The 21,044-nt window shown below is 37.0% G+C and overlaps 3 protein-coding genes across 8 annotated transcripts; all 3 read right to left on the bottom strand.

Annotated features, from left to right (window-relative positions):
- Positions 1–114: 114 nt before the first annotated feature.
- On the bottom strand, positions 115–5,339 carry acd (ACD shelterin complex subunit and telomerase recruitment factor). The gene is made up of 13 exons (XM_077228506.1): positions 5,083–5,339; positions 4,878–4,999; positions 4,514–4,604; positions 4,091–4,170; positions 3,946–3,990; positions 3,805–3,839; positions 3,505–3,656; positions 3,332–3,410; positions 3,045–3,206; positions 2,861–2,968; positions 1,777–2,108; positions 1,571–1,647; positions 115–403 (listed from the first exon to the last, which is right to left on the bottom strand). The coding sequence occupies exons 1-13, from the start codon at positions 5,200–5,202 to the stop codon at positions 319–321; spliced, it is 1,488 nt and encodes a 495-aa protein (XP_077084621.1). The 5' UTR covers positions 5,203–5,339; the 3' UTR covers positions 115–318.
- Positions 5,340–5,428: 89 nt separating this feature from the next.
- vrk3 (VRK serine/threonine kinase 3) lies at positions 5,429–13,402 on the bottom strand. Of its 6 annotated transcripts, none has more exons than XM_077228515.1 (16): positions 13,106–13,402; positions 12,153–12,254; positions 11,965–12,069; positions 11,642–11,743; positions 11,317–11,412; positions 11,033–11,167; positions 10,805–10,860; positions 10,660–10,726; positions 10,466–10,547; positions 8,450–8,552; positions 8,218–8,310; positions 8,003–8,135; positions 7,801–7,918; positions 6,352–6,410; positions 6,129–6,265; positions 5,429–5,869 (listed from the first exon to the last, which is right to left on the bottom strand). In XM_077228515.1, exons 1-15 carry the CDS (start codon positions 13,266–13,268, stop codon positions 6,129–6,131), a joined length of 1,551 nt encoding a protein of 516 aa, XP_077084630.1. In that variant the 5' UTR covers positions 13,269–13,402; the 3' UTR covers positions 5,429–5,869. The 6 variants fall into 6 exon arrangements, with proteins under 6 accessions (XP_077084630.1, XP_077084629.1, XP_077084632.1 ...); XM_077228514.1 differs by having other exon boundaries at positions 6,133–6,265; XM_077228517.1 differs by having other exon boundaries at positions 12,153–12,251; positions 13,106–13,395.
- Positions 13,403–14,174: 772 nt separating this feature from the next.
- LOC143737281 (uncharacterized) lies at positions 14,175–21,003 on the bottom strand. The gene is given in 4 exon segments (XM_077228504.1): positions 14,175–14,996; positions 15,266–15,787; positions 20,690–20,940; positions 20,942–21,003. Coding segments are annotated over 4 exon segments (1,200 nt in total). The 5' UTR covers positions 20,989–21,003; the 3' UTR covers positions 14,175–14,616.
- Positions 21,004–21,044: the final 41 nt, after the last annotated feature.

Here is a 21,044-nt window from a genome sequence, read left to right as displayed (position 1 = left end):
GTCACAAAGTTCCGCTTGGTAAAAGCCATTAAGAGCATGGCTTAAAAGAGATAGACATGGTTACATAAGTAAAATTGTGATTAAATTATAGAAACTGTGACACAGGTCATCATAGTATTTGAATATTAACATTTATTACAATTGACACCACTGAATTCACTTACACTTGGACAGGAGCATACATTGACAAAGGGTTTTATGGGGGGAAATCTTTTTCTATTTTTTTTTTTTTTGGATTACAACCAATATTTAAATACAAAAAAAAACTGTTTTGTACAACAACAAAAAAACTAGCATTGTGTCATTTGAGGTAACTGCTTATGAACCAGCTTTAGCGTTGACATCTGCACAGTCAGAGGTCCCCAGATAACGCACCGCCCACTGTATGAGATGCCCTGGGATCCTAGACACACACAGAGAGAGAGAGAAACCAACAACTAGATCTAAGATCAAAAGAGTAACAGTGCTTAGGAAAAATCTGAAGTATTAGAGCTTTATTCCAAACCTAGGTGGTTTGGTTATACTCTGCATACTGTACTGCTGCAACCACTGTCTAGCTAACGCTCAGTTCAGATTTCCTACAGGTGCACTAGAGGTCAAAACGGCTTCCCACAAATCTTGATCTGAAGGCATATAATTTAGATTTAAAACAGTAAAATATTATTAAAATTTAAATGAACTATTTTCTATTTTTATATATTATAAAATGTAACATTGCTGTGATGACAGCTAATTTTTAGCAGCAATAACTTCAGTGTCACATGATCCTTCAGAAATCATGTATATATCATATATTATAAAAAAATAGGATGTTATCCGTGTCACATGCGCCAGATCTTAAAGTGTGTCATTAATAATAATCCAACAAAGAAAATAATAATAATCACTCACTGCTTTTGACGATATAACAAGGATTATGTATTGAATATTATCAATATTCAATGTATAATTTATACAATTATAATTTATGCTGTGCAGTATTTGATCATTCAATTTCTGTATATTTACCTGTTAGACCTAAATGAAAATCTTAAAACATTGTTTACAAGGTTACATGGGTCAAAAACAATATGTAATATTTATTACAATGGGTTTATGAGAAGATTACATTTAAGTGAACTTAAAACAAAGTTGTTATTTTTTTCAAGCCTATTAAATGTTAAAATTGATAGCTTTCAATTATACTGTAATGTTGAATGGCAGTAATTAATGGCTAAAAATGAGAAACAAATCCATTTACTAGAGATATCAGTATCAGTAATACTGGCCTTTATTCAGGGTGCTTCGTCAAAAGATGCCATTAAATAAATATTTGAAATATACTGTCTTTATATTGTTTCTACAATATTTTGGAGATTGTGAAATATGAAAGCATTAAAATATAAAAATAAATAAAAAACGTGAATGTTAGGTGCGATTAATCACAGAATTTTTTTTAAATCGATTAACAACACACACACACATATATATATATAATGTATACTGTACTACACTGCATGACAAAGTTCTTAGATCACTGCCCATCACATAAAAAACATATTATAATCATCATGTCTCACGTCACACTCACTGGAAATGGGCGAGGGCTGTGGTAACCTGAGGCTGTGGACAATACAAATAGGAAAAAGGCATTCCATCCGAGTGCACCTGAAACAGGGAAGTTGGGACAATGTAGCAACATTTCTGATGCAATACACAGTCGATTGGGATTATTAAAAGCTTTAATCATATTATGCAAGAATACAGCAAAATATCATTAATACCATTTACACTCACTTTGGTGGCTTTGGTGTGTGGAGACGCAGAGGGGTTTTGGCTGGCGTCTGGAGACACTATGGGCCTCTGTTCAGAGGGTGGGGCTGTATTATGGACAAGCCACGAGGGAGGACTGACCGCACGTTCTCTGTCATGCTCCTGACTGGGGTCTCTGACAGACTTACCACTCGAGAGGGATGGACTAAACTGGGTCGGCTTGGGTCTCTGACTGAGCGTAATGCCGTCTACTGACATCCCTCCTGAGTTCTGCTTCGAGAACTGGTTTTGGGTGCTTGTTGCTATAGGCAACGAGGGGACTACCTTTAAAAGCGATTGGCTTTCCAGCTCTGGGTCTGTATCAGCACAAAAATAAGTTACGTTAAACATAATTGTCCATTCTGTTTATCACAGAGCAGAAATGACACTGGTATAATCCAAAAATACATCCACATAAATTTAGAATCAAATGAACAACATAATTCCTTGACAAGCACCACAAAATCAAAATTGACAAATATTTATGGAATATTGCAGTATTTATTATAAAGGATTTATACAAGCACATCTCATGTGCTCAAACAATCTCTAAACAAAATAACTTCCCCTCCCTTATGCAGCGTCATCGCTTCCCTGATGACGAGGGTGGGACATCCTGTCACTCACATGAGATCACAGCAATAGTAAACACAATGATCCAAATAATTCCTGTTGGACAAAATCAAGTCCCGCCCTACATTTTTCTTGTTTGAGAAGCTGTTTCACTCGGATATTCATCACAATAGGTAAAAAAAGACGATCGCAACTTCCGTTGCATGCTGACTTTTAAAAAAATAGTGCAGTTCAAAATAAATCACTGCCATTGGAATAATGATTTTTAGAATATATTTCTTCTAGCCATAGGAATATTGAGTCTATGCCCAGATGGAAGGATTTCAAAGGTAGAATGAAAGCGAGGAGTATGATTTTAACATAAAATAAAAAAATAAGTCCTGGTGTGCATGTTGTTTACGTTCGGTGATATTATCAGCCTGGTTAGTTATTTCACAATTAAAATTATGTCCTGTTATTCCGTGTATGTTAAACATGTTCCTAAAGAGGAAATTACCATTTGAGTCTGAAGTGGAACGTCTACCTAACAGAGCTGGCTCTTGTGTGTACATATCCCATGGGCTCTCTCCATCCCCAGACAGCTCCCCTGTACCACACAAAACCTCTGGGAGAAGGAGGGATGAGTTTAATAACACATCATCTACCTGGAACAGCACTCACTTTCTTTTGTAAAATCTCACCTGGTCTTGTGTGTATCAGAGTAGACTGTCCTTCATCTGGACATGAGCCACTTATATTGTCCTGAGTGGCCACTGTTTGGTTTGCAATCGATGTGCTGGTTGGATGCAATTCTTCAGGGGGCGGGGCCAAGCCATTTGGTGACTCACTCTCACTACCTGCATCTGCGCACATTCACGTACACAAGACAAAAACACACATGCATAGTGCGCCACATGCATGGTAGAATCTTGTTGAATGCCCAAAGGGTTGTCATGAAAAAAGCAATTAATTAGGCAGCAGACAGTACTGGGATCAGCTGTTATCAGCTCCCTCTGTTCCTCCGGGATGAGAAGAAAAGGCACAGGGACAATGAACTGCTCCTGTCCCTGGAAAAAAAACACACACACACACACACATACAGAATGAAAATTTATCTGCTCAACAGCTGGTGTCTTTAAGTTGCCAAGGAAGCAGCCGTACCCTCCAGTGAAGCCTCTCTCGGTGCCAGTGAGTTGGTGTCGCCACACTTGGACAATATGTTGCAGACATGGTTATTTTCTCCATTGCATCATTCAGAATATGTATTATAATGTCATTGTGCCACGACTCCAATAGAGACGAGAGCGAGACCCCTGGTAAATAAGGTACATTATAAACATCTTTTATTAAAAATTATATTAAGAATCCAAATTACAGGCATTTACAGTTCAGTGCAAGAGGTGTGTGTATATGCAAGCTATTCGAAGAAAGACAAAAAGAGAAATAGTGTTTGACACCTACCAGAGGATGAACTTACAGAACCCTCCCTGTGGGATCTGACAGAGAAATACAATTAACACTAACTGTTAAACACACAATCTTAAAAACACACAGCAGTTCAGTGTAACGTGTTCAAGCATGCAATAAATAAGGTCAACACACCTCCACGTATTTATGATCTGATCTCTGACTGACGAGAGAGTTGTACTGAAAGACGAAAAGAGATTAACAATTGTTAAATAAATGACAATGATTTAGTGCAGTTAGGACACATCATTGCACATGCTTAGGGAGATCAGTGACTTGCCAGCTAGGGGGTTGTTGGCGCTTTGCAGCGATGCATATGGTGTTCATTTGATTGACTTTCAAGTAAAACTGGCAAGATGCCTAAAAAAACAAAAAGAGCAAACATATAAACATCTAATACATAAAGATTTCTGATTACTTTGTTCGCAATCAACAATTAACCATTCAAATAAACTCTTCATTTGGTAGCATCAGTTATTGTTTTAATGTGCTTTATTCAATCATATTTAATATTGCTTTAGTTTACGTGTCTTTTCTAGACCGGACAGGAATGAATATCATAGACCATGTTTATGCAATATATATCAGTATATCCCTGCGGTTTCTCTATCCAAGAACTGCATGGCCTGGAGCATGCCAAAGCATCAGCACTCAAAAGCAAAATGTTTAGAGGTTGGAACCAAGAGATGGGCATATAACATACCAGATCAGGGTTCATGTCGAAGTTCAGCTCAAAACTGCGCACATATACAATAGCATTGTGCAGGCCCGTAAAGGTCTCCATCTCCTCCAAGCTGAAGAAAGAGAGAACAAATCTCTGACACTGTCATTTTTTATTTTGATTTATTTACTATCATTACACTGAGACTTAAAGTAGTGTCTGCTGATATCTAATATTCACTTATGCATTTACAAAAAATCAAGGCAACAGTTATGCTACAGGCAGAAGATCAGAGCCCTAAACTTGAGCTTATTTCAGCATGATTTTCACTGGTTAAGTTGGATAAAAACATGGGCTCAGGTGTGTAGCGAATGGTGTCATAACAGAGGATTAATAGGTCCCTCACTCCTGCAGACGCTCCCATGCGGCTTCGCTCAGCACCGCGGGAATGACAGCGCTCCCATCGGAAATGAACAGCATACAGACATCTGTGTGCTCCGTCCGCTGCGAGTCTGATAGATCACACACCTAACCAACACACACACCCGCACTTTAGTACTGACACGACTTTCTACATATGATCACTAATAAAAAAATAAAAAACTACTTACGCCGACAACGTTTGCTTTTACCGTCGTTTCACACTGGCTTTGGCCGTAGTTTTGGATGAGTTTCTCGATCCACGGCTCCAGTTCCGCCATTCGGCGACGTTTTATCTTTGGTGGATTCATTGCTAAACTCGTGTATCTGTAACTGTCCACTAGTGTAGATGTAATAATAATGATAACTCAAACGGTTAAACTCTTCGCGCCCCCCTTATTGAACATTGATGCTTTATTTTCGTTCCGTGTAGAAAATTAGACCAGGCAGTTTGGGTTCCGTTACAATCATGTAGATTCGAATCGTTGGTGCCACCTTGCGATATTTGTGCGCAATGATCAGAAACAAAAAGATAGCAAGTTTTTGGCTACAGCCGTTTATTATTTTAGCAAGGTATGATACAATTTATGAAAAACTGAGAAAAAATTTGGAAAAATACTACACTTATAACATGAACATGTCCTTTTCCTAAAGTAAATTTGACATTGATGGATTGAAATGCAATGGTTGTATATCAAGACCAGGGAGAAATTATTTGTATTAAAAAAACTAACAAACAAACAAAGTTACCCTTACAACTAAACATTGCTTATTTCAAAAATTAAAAGACAATGATGAAATAAATCCATAATTAAAATTCAATCTATGAGAGCAAACAAGCATGCAAAGTTTGCACTGCAATACAATTGTAAAAACTACAATAAAAGTTGCTTTTAAAAACATAAAAGCTTTCTTAAACATTCCATAAAATAATGAAAGGCACATTTCACACCTATTAACTTCTCATTATGGTTTCACCTGTGAAAAAAAAAGTAAAAAAGTCAGACTTGGATTTCAGTTACATAGCTGCCTGTCAGTAAGACTGAAAACTTGCTGACATGGCGAAGAGGACAATTTCAGCAGTGTTGTGATCATTTATTTTTGTATTTCTACAGCTGTTGCAGTTTTGAAATATGTAAGAATGAAACAGTTACATATTCATGCCAAAAATAAAGCACTTGAAATGTGACACTCATAATAATCCTGTAGTAGTTGTTTAAATATGGGAACACGTTACCTACAGATTCAGTGATTCCTTCAGACTCCCACCCATTTTCTGTAAGCTCTCATGAAGTCCAGCTTTCAGAAGTGAATAATCTGGTTTCTCGGTATACTGCAGGGTCATCACAGTAGACATGTATTCTTGTAATGCACCTAAATTGCACAAAAACATATTAAATGCATACCTTCACTGGTATTAAACACATGAGGATGATTAAAATAGAAAAATGAATGCTTACTTGAAGCTTTCTTCTGTTTGTAGCAGCAACTCAGAAGTCCAGGGATATCGGAAATATACCTATAGGCAGGCAGAAAACATATTACACATAGAAGAACATTAACATGACTAGGTTTTCATTCATGGAAATTGTGCTCCTTATATGATTCAAAATGCATGTGATATAGATTAAGCTAAGTAGTCATTTATCAGACGGTTGTATTTAAAGTGTCTAAAGGTACATTCATTGAAGGGACTGTTCACCTGGAGTAAAGCACCTTGTCCAGAGCCGGTGCTGATACTGTAGCTCATGGCTCTTTACTTGTGGGGATAAAACTAGCAACCACCTTTTTTAATTTAGTCACAGAAATGCTTTTATTTCGCAGTGACTTATAAATGAGAAATATCACAAGCAATTCTTCATACAAGAGCCAACAAAATCCACAGCACAGCAAAAGCAAGTTCAAGGAGTAAGTTAAAGGAAGCATAGATATGCATGTACAGTAGATGACACTTTCAAAAGCTTGAAATGGGTCTTGGAACGGTCAACATTTCAGAATCTTCAATTTTCAAAATCATCTGCTTAAGTTTGTTATACATATACACACACACACATATATATATATATATATATATATATATATATATATATATACACACAAACATACATACACACACACATACATATATATATATATATGTCTATATACACACACAGTGCTTAGCATAAGTGAACACACCCATGCTAAAGTTGACTAAACAGATAAAAATCATCTTTTGGAAATTGATCTTAATGCCTTCATTTAAAAAATGAGAAAATCCAACCTTTAAGGACACCAATTTTCTTTGTGAATGAATAATGTATCATAAATAAATAAATGTTCTTCCTTAAAATACAGGGTGCATAAGTCAGGATACCCCTATGTTAAATTCCCATAGAGGCAGGCAGATTTTTATTTTTAAAGGCCAGTTGTTTCATGGATCCAGGATAATATGCATCCTGATAAAGTTCCCTTGGCCTTTGGAATTAAAAAAGCCCCACATCATCACACACCCTTCACCATATCTAGAGATTGGCATGGTGCACTTTCCATAAGATCATCTCTCAATGCAAATCATACCAGCTATTAGCCTAACTGAAATGACACCATGCCAATCTCTAGGTATATTATATTTAATTTCTACAGTGAACAAATAGTGTTATTTTACATTTAGGCTTAATTATTCATTTCTGAACCTGAATACTACTGTTAAGACTTTGTTATTTAGTATTCATCTCTGCTTGTAATTTGTGTATTTGTTCTTATTTTATTACTGACTGACTTTTTTTTACTGATCCGAAAAATGATCCGATCTGTGGCTCAAAAACCGTAAATGATCCGAACCGTGAATTCTGTGATCCATTCCAACACTAAAGACAAGTCTAAGCAGTTTATGCAACTGGCCAAGGTAATTTCACGGTTTTGCTTACCTCTCTTTCTCTGCAGCAATAGAGTTTGTGTTAGAGAGGTGACTCCAGGGTAGTGAGCCTGTCAGCCAACACAGCATACAGTAACCCAGAGACTGCAGGTCACTGCGACAAGAGGGACCTGCAAAACACCCACAGACATGCAAATTAGACTCGCTTCTGCCACGGATAATGTAAATAATGCAAATGAACAACTGACGCTCACCAGCCCCCTTGTGAGAATCCACGCTGATGAAGTTGACGTTACCCTGGTGAGCAGTGCGGCTACCCTGTCGGTACTCCACGTGCTTTCCACCAGGGCAAAACCTAAACGCATGACCAAAGCCAGACAAGAAAACCTACAAAACACAACAAACACTATTATGTTTGAATGATATATAAAGCATTCAAGTTCAGTTCATAAGAGACATGCTTACTGACCTCTGTGTCACTGTCAGTGTTGATGTAAATATTTCCTGCATGGATGTCTGCATGGGCATATTCCTTCTCGTGGACAAATTCAAGTGAGTCCAACTATAAAACACATACACATCCTATATATATATATATATATATATATATATATATATATATATTGTCTTTTCATAGAGAATGGCATAGCTAGGGCATTAGCAACAAATCTGAGAGTAGTGTCGTTCAATGGTACACTCACTAGTCGTAGTGCAAGCTGAAGAACAGCTTTCTCAGAGAGAGAGCCAGTGCCTTCATCTATGGCTGTCTGCAGTGGTTCGCCCATGCTGGGAAAAACTAAAAACCTACAGGGAAGTGTATACGGATACAATTAGATTCCACAATGAGTTCATTGTTGTTGAACTGTTTTTATCTTTACATAAAATTTTTCAATGCGTTGCTCTGCGCTCATGACAGAAGACTATGAAAATTGGGGTGGCACGATCCGCCTTTTTTGCCTCCGATACCTGGGATTCAGTATTGGCCGATACAGAGTACAACAAAAAAAACAGTGCCGAATTACCTAATAAACTGTATTTGTATGCCTTACTGTGGGGAAGAGACTGTGATTATTCTTTTGTTAAAGGCATCAAGCTTGACTTAAACATTATTTTCCTTACTTTGTAAAACAATATACAGACAAAATATATACTATAAATTAAAAGACATTTCTTTTAAAATTTCAAACGCAACTTTTTAATGAATCAGCAACATATGATAGATTGGACAGAACAACTAAGGCTATCAATAAACTGCAATTGCGCAAAAATATTGTAATATGAAAGGCTCAAATTCAGAGCGGCACGAAACACTTATGCGCATCCTGTGCGCAGAATGATGTGTTTGAAGCAACATGGAGTCACGGTGCGCAGCGTTTCGCATTGAAAAGTTCAAAGCACAAAGGGAAGAAATACATATATTTATTTATTTATTAGTTTGAGCCTTTTAACAGTTTTAAATTTCAGTTAATGTGCGTGTGAAGAACAATTATATCGCTTTCTACTTCAGTGTTGTGATCAGTTGTGTTGTGATCTAACAGACGGCCGGTAGAAAGTAGCATGTGAAACTCCAGCAAGTTAAAGTCCTTTCATGCAAACCATAGACATTTATCTACAGATCTACAGTATAATAATAGGAACATTGAATCACCTCGGAGAGAGTTTCATCATGTTGACTGTCGTAACCGAGCGCGACGCGCTGTTTGAATGCTGAATGGAGAATGACTGACAGCCGCAGCGGAGGGAAGCACTTAGGTGAAGATTAATTTAACGATTTAAATCTGTACCTCACATTAAACTATATGTAATGGCTTCAGAAAACGTGGAATATAGTACACGAGAACATTATGGTGCTTTATAATGTTTGTGCCTTTTGTGTTGTATAACAATAACATACGCACAATATCGGATTTGGATGGTCTCGTCTGGCCGATACCCGATCCGGCAAATATTGGTAGTATCGGAGCAATACCGATACTGAGTATCGGATCGGCGCACCCCTAATGAAAATCAGTGAAATGCAAAGCAACAACCAAAGACATCAGTCTGCAAGTGTACATAGACTAACATTAAATAATTTTTTACTAGTCTGCCACAATGTAATGTCTTGAAATATCTTTATTTGGAGGCTTTTCTCACTATGTATTGACATCTGTAATTATATTTGCACTTCCATTCATATGTTTGGGGACAGTAACATTTTTGTTTGTTTTTAAAAAAAACTAGTTTTTGTTCACTAAGGCTACATTTATTTAATCAAAAATACAGAAACCGTAATATTGTGAAATATTATTGCAATTAAAAAATACCTTTTAAAATACATTCGATTAGAAAACAGTTATTTATTCTTGTGATGGCAAAGCTGAATTTTCAGCATCATTACTCCAGTCTTCAGTGTCACATGATCCTTCAGAAATCGTTCAAATATGCTGATTTGGCGCTCATTTCTATTTTCGAAACATTTCTTATTATTATCAATGTTAAAAAACGGTTGTGCTGCTTAGGATTTTTGTGGAAACCGTGACACTTATTTATTTTTTAATTCTTTGATAAATAAAATATTTAATTTAATGCATCCTTGCTTAATACAAGTTTTTTTTTTAAACCCCCCCAAACTTAATGGATCCTTGCTTAATACAAGTTTTTTTTTTAAACCCCCCCAAACTTAATGGTAGTGTAGTATAGTAGGTTTCTGTACAGATTCATACAAATCCACATACCTAGATGCTTCATGGAGACCAAATCCTACACATGATGGAATCCCAAGGAAGTCCAATTTGTGCAATTTCATCCATTTCTCCACTATTGGCAAAGAAAAAGAAAGAAAGGGTTACACTTTATTTTAAGGTGGTGTAGTTACATTATACTTACTCTAGTTTTTGATATATCTGTTGCAAGTTCTAAAATGGCTGACCTGCATCAGGTTTGGCTGCTCTCAGATGGAAGTTCTGCTCATTGAACAGGTGTCCTTCTTTAGCACCCTGAGGAAGAAAACCTAAAGTTATCAGGGCCTTCCTCACAAAAACACACAGGCTACATTTTGTGAACACAACACTCACCAGTCTCAACATGTACTTGCATTCATTTGAGTCTGCGTGCTGATTTGCCTGGCACACTAGATTAAACAGACAATATTTAAATGCACAAATCACATTTATTGCATTGCTGTTATCTTTGTCTTAACCATCTGAGGAAAAATGATTAAAGGATTTAAGATGCACAGATTGATACATTGACCCACATCCCATTAATGTGGAGCGTAGGGGTTTGATAGTCAAATATCTTACCTGCATATGTCAGATCTAATTCTGTTTGCCACAGAAGTTCAACCAGCTTCCACTTTTTGCTTGACTGGTCACACACCACCAGACCCTCCTGGACCGGCTCCACGGTGCACACACGCTTCCTGCCTTTGCATTTAGCTAAAAAACCCAAAGAATAACAACATGATGCTATATGGCCATTTTGTATGAAGCACAATAAATGAATATGTGATGTAATCACTTTCAGATATCATGTTTTATTTTTCAATGTAAATTTAGCAGTTTTTCCTCTATATAGTGCATCTTACATGGGCTTTGAACAACTGAAGACGTTTGCTTTGCCGCCTCGTTTTTAACATGGGGGGAAGCCTTACATTTTCGAGGTGACGTCGAATGCATCTTATCTGAAATAATGCAGCACACAAAATACTTCACAGCACACTAATAAAAATCTGTGAATATTAATATAACATTTATTTACAATAGTGTGTCAAATTATTAATAATGTGGTCATATTTTCAATTTACTATATAACCGAGCAAGAAAATCAGCTTTAATTATCTAAGCTGTTAAAAGATACCAAATCTAAATTTAAAGACTACAACCAGAGTTTACCAATGCACTGCATCTCACCTGGAGTTGGAAGTGTCACCGAACAAGTTGGCTTTGCCTCCTCTTGTTCTTTAACCTGGGGGGATCCCTTTCCTTTTCCAGGAGATGTCAAAGACTTATTACCTAGAATAAAGTAAAAGTCTTTCACACAAAATCCTACAACATTCAAAGTTATAACGCTTTTGATTTGCATTTAGCAGAAACCTTCTATACAAGTAATAATAATATGACCTTTTTTTATGTTTACTCTGTGAAATAACATGAATATCTGCTCTAATTACATTTGACTATAATAAAACATACTATTTTATATAGTGTAGCGTTTTACAGTATAGTGTGTCTACCTGGGGTTTGAGTTACTATGGACAATGTTTTCTTTGTCACTTCTTTCTCCTCTTTAACCAGGGGGGATGTCTTTCGCTTTCGAGAAGATGGCAAAGACTTCTGATCTGAAATAAAGCAGTCGTCTTTCACACAAATCCTAGCAAGTCTACAAAGCCCATGTCTCTACTACAGAAACACTCAGACACACCTATAAAGTCCATGGCTGTGCTACTCGAGGTCTTTCGCCGTGTCGAACGCAAAGGTGGGCGAATCAGTGCAGATTGTGATGAGTCTCCAGCAGAATCTACTACTACAAAAAAAAGTGGATTACTGTGTTGCCATTATGCATATTAAAAGCAGCAACTGGGGTCAAAAAAGGAGGCTCAGTCAGATGGCATATACATAAATGTACATGCATTATGCATAAACTACCATTCAAAAGTTTGGGGTTGGAAGATTTTTTTCTATTTTAACAAATTATATTTAAAATGTATTTTACTCGTGTGAAAAAAGAGCCTAACTTTCAGCAGTTATTACTCCAGGCTTCAGTGTCACAGGATTCTTCAGAAATCATTCTAATATGCTGATTTGGTGCTCAAAAAACATTACTGATTATCAATGCTGATAGTTAATAATTTAGTGGAAATGGACACATTTTTTCAGGTTCCTTTAAAGAATAGAAGGTTCAACGGGACATTTATTTTAAAAGTTTATCTCTGGTTAACCGATATCATAAAAGATGTAGTGTATAGATGACACAGACAATCATTCAGTTAAATGCTGATATTACATCAAACCCACTTTAAAACCCATTACTACTAGACAACTCTACTTTTGGGTTGTTAGATTAGCAGTGTTCATCTCAACTGCAAATTGGTTAATAAGGCAACCAGGACCATGATGTCACCTCTGAATTCACATGAATATTTTTTTATTATTATTGTAAATTATGTTATAACGTTACGTATTTAAAGTATTGACGACGATATGAATCTACTTAAGACGTCATTACTGCATGGTATGACCATTTGCCTTTTTTAGCTTGTCTGTTTTACTATATTTAATCAGCTTGTTCTTCCTCTTTGATCAGCGAATTGTAGTCCTTTCAGAATAAATCGAATAAATTTAATTAAAATAAGGTTGAACTAAACCCATATTTACCTTCCATGGCGCTCAAAGACGAAAGCACAGAGTTTGGATATGGTTCGGAGGGCTGTGAAGTTACAGCTTCTGGTGCGTCTTCTGGGAGTCTCCCACCACATGAAGGACAGAATTTGAACCCAGGCTGTAACTTTGAACCACACTGAGGACAGAAATTCAGCATTTTAACGGCAAATTAGACGCGGTGTGTGGAAATGCTCCTCGGCAAAATGTTGTGACTGTCGGATTAATCTTATGCAAACATCTTTCGCTTTGTTGCGGTTGTAACTGAAACAAATCACGTGATCGTTAGCATCTGACGTTTTACGGCAAGTGACAAGGGCCATAATTAACAATTTTCAATTTAATATGAACGAGCATAAATATAAATTATAAAGCCTTTATTATATATATCTATGTGAACACGGAGCAATATATTAAAATGGCTCGTGCTTCCTTTGGCTCATTTTCAGCAGCAATAAAATTTGAATTCTAAGGCAAAGACTAAATTACAAAACAGCAATAACTTCCTAAATTGTTTCGACTACAATGAAAATGGTCGTTTATTCGCGTTCATATTGCTCATAAACCTGTATGACTGACTTTCTCCTGCCGAACACAAGATATATTTTTAGTCAGTTTTGGTGACCAATGACTTCCACTGTATGGAAAAAAAATCCTTGCTTCATAAAGAGAAAAAAAAAAAGTCTTGAGGATAAGTAATTTTGGGGTGAAGTGCCCCTTAAAACCACCTTTACCCCCTCTCTCCTTACCTCAACCTTTTTTTTTACCTAAAACGGTCTTTAACACTAATCTTTTGTTGCCATATAAGCAAACTGGGGTGTTTTTGAAAGCATTGAGAAGTAAATATTAACAAGTTTTTGAGGTTCACGTTTCTCTCAAAAACATGTAAAATGTGGCAACAGTATGCACGTTTCTAGAAACAAATTCTTTTGAACTTCTCTTCACAATAAATATTAATCCTGTACCATCTTGTCAGCCTTCACATTAAGCAAACTCCTTTCTAAAGTTATAAAATAAAACCGTGCCATACATTATCAACACCAAATGACTGAGGAAGGAAACTTGCTGATAGCTTTTTTTTTTATTCCCAGTGCATAAATGTACAAAAACACATTTGAATACATTCACACACTGGTCGACTTCAGAGCGAACATGAACTTTTTTTGTGTTAACACTCATATATACATGTATATACAGGATGTGAGTAGATCTAATGGAAACTGATTTTCTAGTTATCTGACATGAAAGGCCTTCTCATTATTAATCTCTATTTTAATGGCAGGAAATCTATAATTTGCATGCATGGATGTACGTACGTGTTTGAAATCCTGGAAGGTTAAGGTAAACTTTCATTTAGCTAAAGAAAATACAACATCCCTGGCATTTCCCCCACTCCCCACAACCCCAAATCCAAAGCAATCTTGTAAAAAATAAAAAGGGTAAAGAAATAACTATTTCCATAAAAAGGAAATCATTGTTTCCTTGTGAAACAGACATACTGAAGTATATCAACAATTGTAAAATCCAGAGGTCTGTCCCTGTGCATGAGCATTTTTCCAGGAGTCCAGTTCTTGTTTCTGTTTCTCTAGGTCCTCTTTCTCTTTCAGAAACTCCTCTCTCTCCTTCTGCATCTCCTCTTTTTCACTCTGGAGTTCATTCTTCTCCTTCTGGAGGTCTTCTCTTTCCTTCCGCAACCTTGCATGTTCCTGCTCTTGTTCACATTTCTGATTTTGAAGCACTCGGCGCTCAGCATCCATTTCACGGAACTGTTGCAGTAACTCTTTCTGCAGCTGTATGCTCCGCCCCTCTTCCTGCTGGACACGCCTCAACGCCTCTGTCAGCTCCCGCTCTCTTTCCAGTATACGCACACCCTCAGACCACTTAGCTCCTAAGAGGAAAACATTTCAATTGTGATATTAAAACTTTAAATATATGTGTGGTGTGTTTTTGTCATTTTATATACTATAGAATATTAAGATACACTAAAAATGAAGAGATATTTTATTTGTATTTTATTTCCTATTTCAGTTAACATCAGTTAAGTTAGTGTTTTTTATGGTTTTAGTTCAGGTTAACTATAATAACCCTGACACAACATCCTTTTCACACAAAATGTAAATATGTATATTGATGAGAAGAGTTAAAAGCAAACTATACCCGAGTATCTGTCTAGGCTGGTACTGCAGGGTAAACGGACATCACGCTTAGGTGGCACAATGTGTGATCTGGTCGGAGTCCCGCCCGCTAATGTGGGGGAGGAAGCAAGTCGACTCGGATCTTCTGATTTACGCTTGCTAGGCCGCTTTTGTGGGTGATCCTCAAGTTGTGCAAACTCATTGGGATGCTTATGCTGTAGATGTCTGATAAGGTTACTTGTGCTACTCCGGTGCTGGATTTTCTCCATGCAGAGCAAGCACAGGGCTCGTGGCTCTTGGCCAAGCTTTCGATAGTGCACCCACACAGAGCTCCACTTGCGAGTATTACCTGGGGTCTCATCCTCTTGTATTTCTTTCCCATCCCCTTCATCAACAGGCCCCTCGCCTTCCTCGTCAGCCACCTCTGCTTCAGCTGTCCCCTCTCCTGCTGCAGCACGAAGGATCCCTTTGATGGCACCATCCATTTCACCATCTTCTCCCACAGACTCCACCTCTACCTGCTGCTCGTCCATTAACACTGTAACTTGGCACAGAAAAAAAGGAAGAAAAAAGAAATTGCATTGGTTATTTAAAATGCCCCATCACTTAATTCAATTTGACTGAACTTTGTACACCTGCAGCTAGATGATGACAAAACAGAACGTTGCTGTGCAACAAAAGTAACAATGCAAAAGTTGGGTTCCAAAAGTAAAAATCCCATTCAATTTTTTCCATAAGGGAATTGATTTTTAATGATAATTTAAAAACCTTCAAACTAGGGATGTGACTGTGAGGATATTTTCCCACCGGTTAATCGACGCGTGACAACACCGGTAATACCGGTATCACCGGCGGGGGCTTTTAAATCACTAATTTAAAGGCAAACGTAAAATGCGCGCGTTTGCACAGGCATGCATATTGGTGCGGTGGTTCGGAGCAGCACTGTTTTGTTATTGTGCCCTGAATTGGCACTAATTTGAAAACTAAACTAATTAGCGTCTAGTGATTATTTGAACAATATATTTTGAACAAATCTTTAATATGACTCGGGACTACCGAGTTGTCTTAGAGATTGATTCGTTCATTTTGTGTTGACCGTGAATGCGCATTGCGCAACATATGGGTTCTAAATCTGTACTGGAAACAGAAATGATTAGTTCATCTCTCTCGAGTCTTCGGGTTCGGGACGAGTCCGAGTCTTTCGTTCTTCCTGTCAGTCCCATATAGGCTCTGCTGTCAGTACCGGAAAGAGAAATGATTAGTTCGTCTGGTTCGGGTTTGGCCGGGTCCGAGTGTTTCGTTCTTCCTGTCAGTCCAATAGAGGCTATGCTGTCAGTACCAGTACCGGAAAGAGAAATGATTAGTTCATTTTTTTCGAGTCTTCGGGTTTGAGTCCTTCGTTCTTTTGTCACCTGACTTGTCACCGTATTGAATACTCTACTAATTCACAACCTTTTTTACAAACAAGCACATAGTTAATGTATAATATAATAGTACTTAATGTATAATATATAATAAAACACACCACAGATGCACAAGAAACATTTAGAAAAGAGACGGACAGGAACAATAGGCTAATAAGATGGAACTTTTATTTTTCAGATCATTTTTATTGCACATATTTTGTATTTTAATTCCTAAATATAAAACAATATACATTCAGATGCAGTCAATAATACGAATCTAATGTTGTATTTGATGTGAGATACCAGCGGTCACGTGACAAAAGAACGAAGGATTTAAAACCCGAACTCGAGACTCGAAGAAAATGAACTAATCGGTACTGACAGCATAGCCTCTATGGACTGACAGGAAGAATTGTTGAAAGGTGTCTTTTAATAAATGCAACACGTTCCCAAAGTCATGTGAAATAATCGTTTTACATAATCGTGATTTCAATTCTGACCAAAATAATCGTGATTATGATTTTTCCCATAATCGAGCAGCCCTAGATCTGACCAATCAAAATTCACATTTTTTGTCCGACAAAGCAGTCAGCAGAGTTAGTAGATTAACGTCGGTGGATTTGAACTTGGCTTTAACTGAGGCAATCTGTCACGACACATTAAAGAGCCACAAAAAGGAAGGCATATTTATTGTTTAATTTTCTTTGACTTACCAAATTTGAAAGTCGAGACTTTGTTCCATAATATTACCTGCTCGGTCCTGTCTGTCATCGCGTTGTCATGTGTTGAATCCGAAATCGCCCCCTAAACCCTCATTCACTAAGTAAGGCCTATTCCCTACATTAGTCCACTAATACTGTTCACTTGAAGGAGTGAATGAAAACAAGTGAGCGAATTTGGACAGCCGTTGAGCGTACATAAGCTGTACACTTGTAAATGCAGTGCAATGTGGTATTGAATAAGTGCACTCAACGTCCACTATGGTTTCTCACAAATCTCTACGTTCATTTAAGACTTTATTTAAATCATTTAAGACTCTTATGAGGACACTCAACAAAACAGACATTTTGGCATAATTTGTGTGTGTTATGGTTTGTTCAAGACCGAAAGAGAACTCGATACTGACGCGCGTCTTTTCTGTGGGTCGTGTGTGTGTGTGTGTGTGCATGCAGGACTTATTTTTTAAATAAGTAAAAAATGTAAATATTTTTAACTCTAAAATTTAAATTTAATATTTTTTTTTGCGGTGTCGCGGTGGGCAAGTGATGAAACCGGTGTTGCGAATGAACACCGTGTAACACCGGTGACACCGACTACCGTAGCAAGCCTACTTCAAACAAAGACAGACCTATTCTGAGCTAAGAAGTGGATGATAATGGAATATACTAGTTTTGTTGAAGCTATCAGTCCACATTATATCAACTTTTTCAAATAGACAGTATTCAACAGTTGAATTCCCAGTGAAAAAAAATACATTATACATGATTCTGCATAGAAATCTCCAGTCAGGGAATCCAAGAAGCAAATCACACCAAAAGAACACTTTAGCACCACTCCCGTGAATTATCCAAACCGCATTATCTTTATTAAGGTCCCAGGGACTAACCCTGCATCTTAGGCAACATCTTAACTGCCATTTGCAAATATTTGACATGATTTAATAGTTTCAACCTGTTTGGTTAGAAACATTTTTGTCATCTGCCAATTTTCTTTTACTGTATTTGCCTCATTTCGATACATTTTCCTGTTGTATTGTTCTCCTGACATCATTATTTAGATTTTATGAGGTAAATTGTACTTATTCACCTTGGTTTTCATGACATTAGAATTCTATCATATTCGTTTAGCAGTGTATGATTTGGGCGGGTCTTTAGAGCTTTTGGGCTTGAAATCGTCGCTCACATTCACAACAACGGACAATTTAGTGCCTTGAATTGACCTATGTGGCATGTCTTGGGATTGTTGGGGAAACAGGAGCATCTGGAGAAAACCCCAGCAGACACAGGCTGTCCAAACTCCACATAGAAAGGCCTTGAAACAGGCCTTGCTGAGAGATGACAGTGCTACCCACTGAGCCACCATGCAACCCAACATAGAATTAGGTGAAACTAAAATATTTGTATGCTTATTTTAACAAACATAAAATATATTGTATCTCTATATAAATCAACCTCTTCTCCAATAGTTGTAAATTGGATTATATAAATAAAGATGCTTTATGAGACTGTAGTTCTTTCTCTCATTAAAGTTGTGAAGTAGCCTACACAGTCTGATTGACTGATTTTAATTTTTTAAAGGACGTGCACTATTGCAACTATATGGCCTTATATAATTTCTAGCATATATTTAAGTTTAAGTCGAGACACTACAGGTAAAAACCCTGTTTCTTGATGCTTCTGTCAATTTTGAGATTTTGGGCTTTTTAGCTTTTCATAGTGTTTTCAAATGTGTTTTTCAGACTAGTGGAAAGAAAACAGCAAAAATACACTAAGTATCTTTTATAGCACTTAATCTATTTGTGTCTGTAGATTTCAATTACATATTTTTATACATTTAAATGCAGTTCTCTCAAAATTATTATTTTTCTTAATTTGAGTCAGAAATCTCCATGTCAGTAGCACTTACATTACATACACCAAACTTTACAGTTTTATTCCTATCTATATTCTGAAGTTTTCATATTTCAGAACTATATTTGTTCATATATAAATTGCCTGATAATATACACAAATTTATCCATAAGAATGTGATTTTTATTTTTTTGGGCTGATGACATTATTTACAAGTAACAAAAATAGATATCCAAAATCCCCTCTGTAAAAAACTTTTTGACTAATTTGTAAAAAATACAAAAAACAAATTTTGAGCCTGGCTTTATCCAATGTTCACACGTTTGTTCTAAAATGTGTGCAAATCAGAGTACATATTTAATCAGACAATGCCTCAATAGCATATTTGAACATAATATTTCAGAAAATATGTAATACATTTTTTGCAATTCTTAATGTAATCAGTCAACTGGGTATATCGATATCTAGTGGTTAGTTAGTTGTTTTTTTTACCATATTCACCTGGGGTGTCTGATGACGCAACACAACGTTGTTCGATATGGAAACTGATCACAGACATGATCATGTGTTGTACATCAAAGCATTTGCTATCCATTCCAATACATGTTGCACATACAACATTTTATAGAAAGAAATAACCTTGGCTTTAGCCAATGATCAGTTTTAGAATAAAAAAAAAAATCGCGCCCATCCGGGGATGTGACAGATGGTACATCACGTGACAATTTCGGATCAAATACTGCTCAATACAAATTAGATGTTAGAAAATTACATTCTATATAATTTATTAATCACTGATAATTAGTGTATAATACGACTTTATATTTCGCACAGAATGGGGTCGTTCCCGTTGAAGGTTTTCTGCCCCGTTTATTCTGAACGGGAGGGGGCGGGGTGGCTCTTTCAGTCAAAGCACCGTATATTGCAGATCCAAATCAGCGACACGATTCAAAAGATTCATTCGTTTGACTGAACGAGTCGAATCGAATCGATTCCGGTCGGGGAAATTCGTTTGAGATCATATAACATGTGCTAAATTAGCCTTCTATCATTGAGCGACATAATAGACGATTGTTTGAGGGGAAAAAAACCCAACATGGCGTCGTTGCGACATCCACCCAAAGCCATGGCCTAAGCGAAACTCTCATCACTTTGACACAAGACTCTGTAAAACGAAGCCGTTCTAACTTAAGAGTCGACACTGAATCACACAATCACAACGACCACAGTTTCGAACGATTAAACGCCTTTAAATTAGTTCCTGGACTCGCATGTGGTAAGATATAGGCACGTGCAAAGTAACGTTAGGCCAAAATGGAAGGGAAAACATCACAAACCAAAGAAAATATGAGGTGTCGATTCTAAGTTCCATAACCAGCCAGTTGTATCATATACATATTACAGTAACGTCACACCATGACAGTGTACATAATGGTAAACACTACAAGACAATAATTTAACCTTTCATACCTTCCACGCAACCAGTGTCGTTGCGTTTGGATACCGCATCTGTAGCGGGCTTCCTTTTGTCCAACGAGGAAAAGTCTGACGGGTGTTTCGTTCGTAAATGGCGAAGCATGTTTGTTGTGTGACCGAAATACAAAACCGTCTTCATACAGAGAAGACACAATACTCTTCTTTCATCCTCCGCTTGGAAAAATGACCAGACTATACTTCGCTTTCGTGCCGCCATTTTCGAACGAGTCGACTTTGAATACTGATTGCCTTATTTTAGATGGTAACCCTCTCTCCGTGAAATTCTCGCGCATGCGCGCTCTGTTGCTGATGCTTCGGTCACTGAGCAAAATGATTCAAGTGTAATAAT

The sequence above is a fragment of the Siphateles boraxobius genome, unplaced genomic scaffold, assembly GCF_051911475.1.
Source record: "Siphateles boraxobius isolate OS27281-9 unplaced genomic scaffold, OSU_SipBor_1 130, whole genome shotgun sequence".
Classification (NCBI taxonomy): Eukaryota; Metazoa; Chordata; class Actinopteri; order Cypriniformes; family Leuciscidae; genus Siphateles; species Siphateles boraxobius.
This window is presented reverse-complemented; position numbering and strand designations above follow the sequence as displayed.

Bases quoted from the DNA above. Each gene is read 5' to 3' on its own strand.
- vrk3 (XM_077228515.1), bottom strand. From the start codon at position 13,268: ATGCTGAATTTCTGTCCTCAGTGTGGTTCAAAGTTACAGCCTGGGTTC. The intron at 11,744-11,964 runs GTAGACACACTA...ACTTTATTCTAG, and splicing joins CATAGTAACTCAAACCCCAG to GTAATAAGTCTTTGACATCT. The intron at 8,311-8,449 runs GTGAGTGTACCA...TGTGTTTTATAG, and splicing joins TTCAGCTTGCACTACGACTA to TTGGACTCACTTGAATTTGT.
- acd (XM_077228506.1), bottom strand. From the start codon at position 5,202: ATGAATCCACCAAAGATAAAACGTCGCCGAATGGCGGAACTGGAGCCG. The intron at 3,991-4,090 runs GCAAGTCACTGA...TTCGTCTTTCAG, and splicing joins CGCCAACAACCCCCTAGCTG to TACAACTCTCTCGTCAGTCA. The intron at 3,657-3,804 runs GTAGGTGTCAAA...CTTATTTACCAG, and splicing joins TTCTGTAAGTTCATCCTCTG to GGGTCTCGCTCTCGTCTCTA.